Below are 12033 nucleotides of genomic sequence, written 5' to 3' on the forward strand. Positions count from 1 at the left end.
CTGTAGCTGCATTTCTTTGTGTAAGCACTTCAAGGTGGCTTTTTCTTTGTACATTCTCACAGCACTGGATATTCTACAGGGTGGTCCCTTAGTGCAGGGGAGGGCAGAAAAAGGGTGTTATATAAGAATGGGGCATTTTCTTTGGAAAGCCTTGAGATTTTTTCTCTCTCCAGAGGCAAAAAAAGTTGGATTTTGATCTCGAGTTCATAGCAAAGGTGTCTCTTCTAGTTTGGGGGATGTGTATTTCTGGCCTGGGATTCAGCTGTTTTCACATTTGATAATTGTTAAAATGTTTGTTATGAGTATAGATGGCCATAGTTTATTTTTTTTAAAGTCTGCCTCCGTCTATGGGCAATAGACAAGTTTTGTTTGCTTTTGGCTTTTTATGAAATGGAAAAGGTTAAGCAGTTAATGTAGCCCCACTGGATTGGAGGCGTAGAGTGCTGCCCCCACACCTTGTATCATTGCAGTGGGAAGTGCTCAGAGTGGTGTTTCTTGTCTCATAGGTCCTGTTTGCCAAACTTAGCTGGTAGATTTAAATAACACAGTAAAGGCATGCTACATTTCAAACTAAGGAAAAAAAAAAGAATGGAGCTCCATTAAAAGAAGAAAACTGGGCAACTTCAGTAAGCAGCAAAAGCAAAAGCATCCCAAACTGCAATACCAAACAGCACAAAGCCCATTAACTTAAAAATTAGCAAAATATTTTTCTCTAATATAACTCAGAATCACAGAATACTTCTGCCTTTTTAGGTTTCCCAGGTGGCGCTAGTGGTAAAGAACCTGCCTGCCAGTACTGGAGACTTAAGAGGTGCAGGTTTCATCCCTAGGTTGGGAAGATCCCCTTGGAGGAGGCCGTGGCAGCCCACTCCAGTATTCTAGCCTGGAGAATCCCTTGGACAGAGGTGCCTAGCTGGCTATGGTCCATAGGGTCTAAAAGAGTCAGACACAACTGAAGTGACTTAGCATGCATGCACACAACCCAAAAATGATTACTTGAATTAGTGAAAACACTAACATAGAAGTTACTTATATATCAATCCTTTATTTATTTATTTAGACCGTGACATGAGGCTTGTGGGACTTTAGTTCCCCCACCGTGGATTGAACCTGGGCCCTCAGCAGTGAAAGCACTGAGTCTTAATCACCAGACTGTTAGGGAGTTCCCACATCAGTCTCTTCTTGGGCCAGTAAATCCTTTCTTCCTTTCTCCTGCCTCACTCCTGCTTACCCCCTCTCTCTTCCTTTCTGTTTCTGTGGGAGGGGGGTGGGGGGGAGTGGGTTGGGGATGGAGTTCAGGCACAAGAACACACATGGCAACCTTACAGTGCAATGAGGTCTATGATGGTTTCAATCCTGCCAGAGGAGAAAACAACTAACTTGTATTATCATGGAGTGAGACCTGAAGGACTCTGCTATGAAGGACTCTGCTTGGATCTTTATGAATTTCTATAAAGATCAGGACCATATCTTGGGAAGAACCTATTTCAGTGCCTTCCTTGTAAAAATGGCCCGATGGACACCAGTTTGGTTGCTGGTACAGTGTTACATCTAGGTACCTTGGCAAACCCAAGGAACTTGGCAATTGGAATATAAAGCAAGATCCAAATTTATGGTTCTAGCATCACCTCTTATTAGCTGAGTCCTTGGCATTCACTCTGCCTCTGAGCTTTATTTTCCTTACCTGCACAATGGAGATAAAGGGCTATAAGCCTCAAGCAAATAATCTGTATATTAACCTTAAGAGTTTTCAAAGTGTTTATGTGCTATTTCCTTTTAGCTTCCCTGTACAATAAAATAAATAGGGCAGTTATTCTGGTTCCCATTTTGCAAATTGAAAAAAAAAATCTATAAGTTGGAGTAGCTTACAGTTATATTCATTCAGTATACATGCTACACTGGGGAAATAAATATAGGAGAGAAAGGCCCAGTGTCTATCCTCGTAGAACTCTCCATTAGTGAGTAAAGCATAGTTTTGCTGTAGTCAAGACAGCTCCTTTAAAGGAGCTCCATTTCTGCTCTCAGTCTCCTTTCCTATGAAAAGAAGGAGATGGCGATTAGCTAGTCTTCTGTCAGCCCACATTCATTCACTATATACTGACCCTCAATTTTAAGTTTAAAAAAAATCCTGGAAAAATTTATTCCAGCCACACTTGGCCAGCCTGAGTGATAATAGTGGTCTGTTCAGTGGTGCAAGTATCAGATCCTACCCACACTGTGAAGTGACCATTCCTGAGTCTTCCGCAGAGTCAGGAAGGATGTTACCTCACAAAATATAATTGCCACTTTCAGACATCATTTCTGTATTTATTGTGGCCAGAATTGTATATCTCAGCTGCCTGGGACATGACATGGTTTGTCTGTCCCCATGAGCAGAGCTGTTGGTATGAATCAGAAGGGAGGAGAGAAGAGGGAAAAACAGAACAGGCTAAACAGAAACAGTATACACACTTGGCTGTATGTTTACTTATTTTTTCAGTGAATAGTGGATCTACTAAGAAAACTGGTGATGAAAATTGAGCACTTCTCTTGGAGGAAGAATGTGGCCGTGCCCAGGTAGTGGCAGAGGACCCTGCTGGAAGATTTGGGGGTACTTTCACTTGCTCGTTGGAAAGTTTTGTTTCTCTGAAAAGTGATTAAACCATCTTGGAAAAAAAATGTTTTAATGTATTTTCTAGCTTCCTGAATTGACTTGTAAGGCTCAGACTTTAATATGCTTTATTCTGTAGGCTGAAAACTTGGTTAGTTTGATCCAAGGATCCTGCGTTAGCCAAAAGTTGGCCTTCTCTCTAGCAGAACCTGACTAAGGAACGACCATGTGGCACACCATCTAGCCACAGGAGGACTGGTCTCTCAGATGCCCATTCTTGTCCTTGGGATTTGTATGTAACTTCACCTCTTGAGACAACTGAATGGATCTTTTATACTTGGGTGGCATCTGGTATTGATGTCCTATGTAAAAGGTTGTATAAGTACTAGCAACTGCTATTTCTTACAGTCAGTTCAGAAAATCAGTGGCTCCACGTTGTTGTTTAAACCATCAGTGCTCACAAATCTGGCTTTCCTTGTTCACACAGTGAGCTGTGTCTTACTGTGAATTCTGTGCCTTTCACCCCATTCCAGCTCTCCTCTTGACATTACCACACGGGGTGTTGTGATGAGCAGTTTTATTCTGTGTTTGGAAACATCTAGCAATAGCTAAAGAAGAAACACTTGGAACTCTTCAAAGTGCTTTTGGAATGTGTATGTGTACTTATGTATATACATGATTTAATGTATACCTTATGGCAGCTCTGTATACATTATGATCTCACTTATTAAAATTAAAGTTTCCTAGTTTTATTGGAATTTATAGTTATGAAATTGCAATATGACTATAAAAGATTATTACATCTGTATTGCATCTGTGTACTTAATGGTTAAGAAAACAAATGATAAAATTGAATATCAGTGAAATTCATTTTTAGTTTACAGTTAGGATAAGTTTTAGACCAAAAAGAAACCAGAGGTATTCATTAAAAGAGACTTGGAAAGATTAGAAATATGAAAAGATAATGAGAACATTATAAGCACAGAAGAAACTTGTAGAATACAAATATATGTAATTTGGGGTAGAAATTGGAGAAGAGCATCTAAAGACAGTAATGGCCCAAAGACCTTTGATATAGAGTAGTGGTAGAAATGTGATTCATAGACAGTAAGGGTTAAGCATTTGAAAAATACATATACTTCCTAAAGCAGCTTCAGGGATCTTCTCCTCATATATAGTAAAAACTTTGTGTAGAATTATGTTTTTCACAATAATTACTGGATTGACAATTAAATGGGATTTCACAATCTTAACAGTGAGATTTAACTTCTTGAGACAGGCAAGAAAGAGAATGAATTGAATCAAACATGTCACAGAATTGTTATTGGGAAAAGTGGGATAAAGTACACAAAAAGAACATGTGATCTGAGTATCAGGGTGGAGAGGAATTTCCTGACAGTGAAATCTGTTATGATGTAGTCTCATTTCCAAGAAAAGTGTTGAGTTCCATCCCGTCTAGAATTTAAGTTGAAAAACTGGACAAAAACCAAAGGATTTATCCTGTACTTTCCCTCCCTGGGAGGGGGAAAAAAAAAAAAACAACAGAAAAACCCCACATGATCTAACGCATCTTTACCGTATCTATTGTCTAGAATTCTGTTAGACTTTAAATTATGGACTATTCCTTAGGAAAGAATATAGCAGAGTTCCCTTAATATAACTATATCATTTGATTAATATGCACATTTATTCCCACAGAATTTACAGTAAACGTGTTTTAGTGAATAACTATGTCAACTGCTTGGATGGGGTAAACTTGGAATAATTCACTGAGAGCCCTTTAAGTTTGTAGCATTAAAACTCGATTTCTTTTTTAGAGGCCTTCACCATTTTGGATTCCTGACAAATTCTGATGAATAAACAAACTCCCTGACCCATGTTAAGTTCAACATCCTGCATTTCATTCACAAACCATATTTTTAAAGGAGAAAGGCTCCACCTGGCCTTTATTTTTTAAACAATGATTTCAAAGGGAAGGTAGGCCTTTCATAATTGCTAATTATTACATATGGGATTAATAGACATAAATTTACAGTAAACAAAACTTGCACCTGTTCATATTATAAATAGGAATTAAAGAGAGTTACTATAGTATTCCTAAGTGTAGTTGAGCCAGTTTGTTTCACTGTAGCAAGTGATAGGGTTCAGATTTCACTATGTGTAGTGAAATGCTAAACATAAAACATAAAATGCCAACAATTTACTTTATATGTTTTGTTTAATTTGTTTGGCATATGCAGTGTGTTGTACCTGATTTCATATCAGGCATTAAATTTTAAGTAAAGATAACCTAAGCTGCTTTTATTTAGTCATAAATTACTGTATTAAAATGTGTTAGGTTTATTTTCAGGTAGGTATTGAATACTTTTATTAACCAATCATCCTTCAACTGCAAGTGTCAAAAACTCAAACTAGTGTCAGCATGAAAGGCAGTTTATTGACTCCTGTGCTGGGAAGTCCAGGCATGACTGGGTCCAAACAACAAAGAAGCCATCTGTCTTTCCATCTCCCACACTTGACCCTGTTTTTCTTTTTTTTCCCGTGAATTGGTTTTCTTTGCCAGGCAAACTTTCTCTTTGGGGATGCCCACTTTGGAGTGGGAGGCAGTGAGGTGAGGATAGTAGATGACCGCTTTCGACAGTTTCAGCTTACATCATCATACAAAGCTTGGCAGCAAATTATGTAAAACTGGGGGTAAGGGTTTTCATTTTAACCAGATTAGATGACATTCTATCCCTGAGCTGATGAGGAGTTCCCCCAAAGGAAGGGGAAATTACCAGAAAAAGGAAGGGTGTAGGGAACACTAGAGGAAAGGTGGTTCCTGAGAAGACAAAAGAAACAAACAGATGTCCATTGCACAGTTATTGGAATTTGAGTAGCAGGGGGTTTCTGATTTGAAATCACATAAGGAGTAAAATTCAGAATTAATCTGCAGGCCTTCATTGGCTTTAACTAGAGATTTTAGTTCCTACTTGTGCCATTGCTGCTGAGTTGCCATTATAGGCTTTTTTTTTTAATGCTTCCCATTTGTGTTTGACATTATGTTGCTGCTGGTTTGATCAGATAGATGCACGGAGCACCAGTCTCTTTCCAGGATGGATTTGGAAATTGCCAGTTTTGTCAACACATGAGAAATACTGATTTTGAAATTAGAGTTGTACTGGAGGATAATGCGTCAAAAAAATGAAGACTATTTTAGTATAAATAGACCCTTAAACCTCTGAGGATCTGTACTTCATTACAAAATATTTTCTTTTAACTTTGGTCAGCTGAAAGCTATCTAAAGTATGTGTGCGTGTGTTCTTTAAAATGAACTAAAATGTGGACATTTTCCATATTGAAGTGTGGTGGGCTGCACTCATTTTGAACTTCATAACCAAATGCACCCTTTAGCCTTTGATAAGCTGCTACACAATTCTGCTATTGCCAGTTTTGTTTTCTTAATGAATACAATACCACTTACTCTTCATGACTGGGCCCCAACCTAATTTTACAGCCATTTCTTTCCTTCATCTCCACCCTTTAACTTCAGTCTCGTAAAACAACAAAAACACTACCATATATACATCCCAAGCATTTCCCCCCCGGAAGTGCCTTTCTCCTTGTTCATAATCTCCATATGAGCATATTCTCCCTACTCTCTGAGACTCAGCTTGACCAGTCATGGCTGTGAGCCTTTCATGTAGAAACCATAGTTATGTTCACACTGCATGCGTCTCCTGATAGGCAGACGCTCATGCCACACTGGTTGTTAAGTGTTTTTAATATCACACTAATAATAAGGTTAATAACTAGTGTATATTAATAGCTTACTAAATACCATGCACTGTTCTGACAATTGTGAGCCAGCCCTATGTCTGTCTTGTACATCTAAGAAAATAGCAGGAGCCCAGGAGTCTCTCAGGCTGTCAGTGCCCATCTCAACACCCTTCTCTGAGATTAACTCACCCTCTGCCTCCCCACTTCCAGAGACAGCCTGCCATCTCCTCACTCACCTTCACCCTCTCTTTCATGTTCCTTGCCTCAACCAAGAGTTGGGATTTGAGTCCACGTGCATTTGTGAACAGGGGCTCAGGTGGAAAATGGAACTGATTCATATTATGGTAGACAGCATTATCGATGGGGTTTACAATAAATCCATTTTACAGATGAGAAAACCAAGGCAATAGAGGTTCAAGCTTATCCTTAGGTCACACTGTTAAATGATGAATGATGGGTGTTCAATATTTGCCTTCTCTTAATTCCTCTCAGAACCTGGTGTTATCTTTCTTCCTGTCTATATAGTTATTGCTAAAACTGTTGTTTAAGTGGTCTTGAAGGCCAAATCTGTGGTTGATAATTATGGCACAATATCAAGCAGTTTCTGGCATAAAGTAAGACCTCAATAAAGACTGGATATTGAGATAAGTTGGGAGAAGCAGGGAAGCTCTCTAGGTTGAAAACAAATTTTTAAGGTTTTGTTATAGATTGATATCTCTCAATCTATAGCAAAGCCCCTGACTGATAAGCTAATATTAATGTCTAAAAGCATAGAACATAGGCACCATTCTAAGCACGTTAAAACTGTTAATCACTGATTGCTCACAATCCAGTGAAGTAAGTACTGCTGTTTCATTGACTCTGCAATGTCATTAGTGATAAGATGTGCCATTTTATTAACAGAAAACAATGCTGCCAATTAAACTGTGACAATGCTTTTTGGAAAATGTAGAATGCCTATGCAAAAAGCTCTGTTAGGTGTTTTATTTCAATAAACCTCAGACTTTGTCAATTGTAAGACATACCATTTTGTATAGCACTAAGAATAAAAATACAAGGCTCAACAAATTGTGTGACACATCCTGACTTGAGATGTTAAAATATGGAAAAAATAGCTAGAATTGATGTAATGTGATATTGAGACAAACATATCATTCTGTGCTTATATTTTAAACAAGTGAAATTAACTGGGTAAGGCATTCCTAAAACTTCACAGTCTGACCTTTATGACTCAGACCACATGATGCAGCAATTCTTAATGAACTGCCCCACCACTGTCTGTGCAATTTCCTTCAAAGTCACTGACACCCATTCTGCAAGTTCTGATGCTGGTGTTTTCTTAATCAGAAGGTATTTAACAGAAAGGTTTTGGTCAGCTGTTATTAAGACAATGGTCTGTGGAATGAGGGCTTCCCAGGTGGCATAGTGGTAAAGAATCTGCCTGCAATGCAGAAGACACAAAAGACATGAGTTTGATCCCTGGCTTGGGAAGATCCTCTGGAGGAGGAAATGGCAACCCATTCCAGTATTCTTGCCTGGAAAATTCTGACAGAGGAGCCTGGTGGGCTTCAGTCCATCGGGTCACAAAAAGTCAGACACTGACACCCATTCTGCACATTCTGATGCTGATGTTTCCTTGATCCAGAGATATTTAACAGAAGGATTTTGGTCAACTGTTATTAAGATGATGGCCTGTGGAATGAAATATTGAAAGATTGCTGATGTCCATTTGTGCCACCAGAAACAACGACCAACTCCACATATGCACAAGCAATGACAGGTACATCATGACTATGGCCTGGCCACCAGCCTTTTTTAAGGCCCTAGAGATTTCAAGAATGTTAAAATGTGGATTCTAGAGTCAATAAAGTACAGTACCATCATCCCCATTTTATATAGGAAAGGAAATAAACGTCCAAACTGGATGGGTTACATGGAAATTAACTAGGTGGCCCACGATCTAAACCAAGGCAAGTTGGGCTTCAGAGGTCATGTCCTTAACCATGAGGTTAATTGGACTCCTGGATGGGCTCTGCCTGGGTCATCAAGTCATCCTGAAGTCATACTAAGTTTCATAATGATTTTGAAATGATATTACAGTTTACTGCTACTTAAAAATAGATAATTATTTTAATAGGCTACTTTACCTACCGAATTTTTTGGAAAAGTAGGACAGTTTCTTCAGAGTTTATGAAACCGCTTTTCTTGGAGGTTTTTCTTGCCGTTGATGGACAGTGGGCTGTTTTTTCTAATGTTTTCAGTTCCTGTCTTGAGTCTTTCATCCATGTTACTCATATTTTGCTGGTTTGGGCATAAAAACTTCAATCACTTCAGTTAGTTTGAAACCAGCTGTTGATGCTAGTGCCAGTTTCTTTCAGTGGAGTGCAAGATGTTAGTATCAAGTCTGTTTCTTTGTCCGTGATGGATTGTGCACCGCTGAACTGAGCACTGCTCAGAGCTGTTAGAACCAGCTCAGGGAACCTGGCTGCCCAGGACTATATGGTAAAGGGAGCCCACATGGAAAGGACAGAAGGACACAAAGACAGCTGGTAATGATTGTCCAGTTGACCTTATGTTGAGCTGCGGCAGGAACATGTGCTTGGCACATGGTTAATCCAACTGAGAGCTGCTGGGCATTGCCTCTGGACAGGACAGGCTTGGGGAGCTAGGACAACCATAGGGGAGGAAGTATAATCTCAGGACCTGTTGGAAATCTTGAGAATGACATCAAAAGTGAAAATGGGATAGTTGGAGAAAATCCATGAAGAGACAAAGGCCTTGTAAATAGTGAAATGTGAGTCTTAATTCTTAATTTCATGAAAGCAAGTGTTCATGCTCTAAACTATATAACCAAGGAGAGTAAACAAAGCCTCTTGATTCTTAAAAGGGAAATTTCCATCCCCCTTGGGTAGGTAATGCAGTGTTCATCAAATAACAGTTTCACTTAATATCTCAGAAAAGTTTTCCTTCTCCCAGTTTTCTGCTAAGTGTTCTCAGTTATTTTTACCTTGAGAAGAGATTGTCACATATCACCTCTTGGTATGATTTCTTCTGGCTCTTTGAACAGTTGATTCTAGTTTAAGTCTGTACACTCTGAATCTGTGGTGCAAAGACAGTCCCTGAAGCCCAGTAACTTCTTATTTTTCCTAGAACCCTGTGGTCCTATGCTTGACTGCTGCTCTGTGTTCCTAAAGAAAAACAGTAGAGTCTGATCTCTGTGTTTTGAAGTTTTAGCAGTTGGTTAACCAGATGCTGTGATGTGCTTTGGCGCCCCCGCCAATGTAGAAGAGACAGCAACTTTTTCCATGTTCCTGACAGATTGGAAGGTGTTTTTTCAAATCCCCTGCTTCAGATCTCTCCCTGGAAAGGTTGGTCGGTTGTTCAGCCAACACCCTTGGCCTGCACAACAAGTGCAGCTTAGAAGCCTGTAAATAGTTCCTGCCGCATTTGGACCCTCACAAACAAAACTTCTAAGCATTGGAAATGGAAAACTTGAGGTGGCCAGGAAAGCCAAATGAGAGCAGGCATCCAGTCTTCCAGGTAATGAATTATTGCGACCCTGCAAGAAGGAAGCTACTGTTTGTGGCTGACCTGTGTGTGGACAGTCAAAGGGAAAGCATGATCCAGGTGTTCTTTCCTCACTTTCTTAAGTGCCAAGACCTGTTGGGAGGTTTGGTTTGATTTTTTTTTTCCTAAGCAATCAAATCTTCCTTTCCCCTACCAAACTTCCGTGCCCCTTAGGAGTATGAAGGACAGCAAGTTCTTTCTTAACCTGTCAAACAGTACTTAATTTGAAATCCTATAACTTAGTCTATTCAAAAGGACTTTAAAATATTTTGTAATCTCCTTTAGTCCTGTTTAAGATTTCTCCAAAGGGTGGTAATGAATCTGTAAAGCTTAGGCCAAGTGATGGTCCAAATATAAATTAAAGAGTATGGTAAAATGTGTTGTTTGCTACTCAACATGCATCCCCCTTCTCGGAAGAAACTCATTAGCTTGAGTTTCTTTGGGAAGCTAGCAGCTCCTGTTCTCAGTGATCTGGTTCAGATGGAATTAAGACCAACCCTAGCTTTAGGGTGGGTTTTTAGCAGCCTCAACAGATCCCACTCCCATGAACCTGTGTTTGGTTTGGAACTGAGCAGGTGACCTAAGCTGGTGCAATCCAAGAGACCTACAGAACAGGCAGATAGAATCTCTCCTACTATAAAGATGCAGGTTAAAAGCAGGTTAGCTTGTTTTGCTACTGTAAGGGGAGACTTCCTGAGACTAGTGACAACTCAGAGGAAGCTGATTGAATCTAAATTAAGCCAAGCCCTTTCATCCCTGTGGAGTGCTCAGTTACATTACCTATTACATTCCTCTCTTTTCCTCCCTTAATCAAGTTTGTGTAAGTTAGATTTTTTGTCAACTGTCAGAATTTAATACCAGGAAATGAAGCATGGCAAGTTGCAGCCCCTGGATTATAGAATTGGATGAATGAAGATAGAAGAACTTCTGGGTGTTAGTGAGGATTAGGTTGGTCTGTAAAAGGAAAAATAATCTTAACGGGCCCTTTATGGACAGTTTGTGGAAGTTGCACACAGCACTTCTGTTGATATCCCATATCCAGAACTTGGCCGTATAGCCACACCTGCTTTCAAGGGAATGGGAAGAAGTCCTGATTGGCAATGTGCCTAACTAAAAATTGTGGATTCTTCTTACTAAGCAGGATAATTAGATGGGTATTGGGACAATAACAGTCTTTAACACAGTCAGTTATTGGCAGTTCTTGTTTTGTGGTAAATTGTCTGATGTATACTGGGATTTTCAGCCCATGTGACTCTCTGGGCGGCAGCATTCAGGGACTTGGACGGAAAGTTCAGGTTGTAGGAATGTAGTGGTTGCAGGTTGAAGCCTTTGTAAATTTTACAAGAGCTAATGCCTCTAAAACCAAGAAGGAATAAAATAGGACTTTGCTACAAAAAACAGTTTCTGCCTGTGACCCAAGTCAACTGAGTGTATTCATCTGGATCCTTTGCTGAATGGAAAAGCCAGATTCCTTGTAAAGTTAAATTAGTTTGAGCAAAAGAAAAAAGAAGGGAAAAGGACAATAAAGAAAGATTATTACTGTTGTTTATTCGCTCAGTCATGTCTGACTCTTTTGCAACCCCATGGACTAGAGCCTGCCAGGCTCCTCTGTCCATAGGATTTCCCAGGGAAGAATACTGGAGTTGGTTGCCATTTCCTTCTCCAGGGGATCGTCCCAATCCAGGAATCGAACCCTGGTCTGCATTGGCAGGGGGATTCTTTAGCCACCTGGGAAGCCCAAAGAAAGATTAGGACCTAGAATAAGTGTGATCTCCCGTACCTCTTCTAGAATGCTCTTGTTGCACCCTCCTGACCTGTCAAAAGGGACAGCCATGCCTCTTGAACAGATGCAGCTGGTATGCAGCCCTCCAGCAAGGGAGAGTAGTTCCAGGTCATTCCATTGTATTTCCCCAAAGGAGACCAATATAGAGGTAGAAGCCATTAATTTACAGCTACCCCAAATCTGTGTTCTAAATGAAGCTATAAATCAGCTAGATCTCTACTTTTATTACTAACTCATGGAATTGACCAGTGTATTATCAGGGTTATCCAGAGAAGCAGAACCAATAGGTATATATGTAGAGAGAGAAACAGATTTATCAGGAACTGGCGCATGT

The 12033-nt window shown here is 39.8% G+C and overlaps 1 protein-coding gene across 3 annotated transcripts in view; it reads left to right on the forward strand.

Annotated features, from left to right (window-relative positions):
* ZNHIT6 (zinc finger HIT-type containing 6) overlaps positions 1-12033 on the forward strand; it is a 95813-nt gene that overhangs the window by 56134 nt on the left and 27646 nt on the right. Inside the window, exon 10 of one of the 3 annotated variants that reach the window (XM_043460786.1) lies at positions 2480-7416. The exons of the other annotated variants lie outside the window; for them this stretch is intronic. Coding sequence (XP_043316721.1) covers positions 2480-2520 — 41 coding nt within the window. The 3' untranslated portion in view covers positions 2521-7416. Of the gene's footprint in view, positions 1-2479; positions 7417-12033 lie in introns of those variants that run through there. 3 annotated transcript variants of the gene reach the window in all.

This window comes from Cervus canadensis, chromosome 2 (genome assembly GCF_019320065.1).
Source record: "Cervus canadensis isolate Bull #8, Minnesota chromosome 2, ASM1932006v1, whole genome shotgun sequence".
Lineage (NCBI taxonomy): Eukaryota > Metazoa > Chordata > Mammalia > Artiodactyla > Cervidae > Cervus > Cervus canadensis.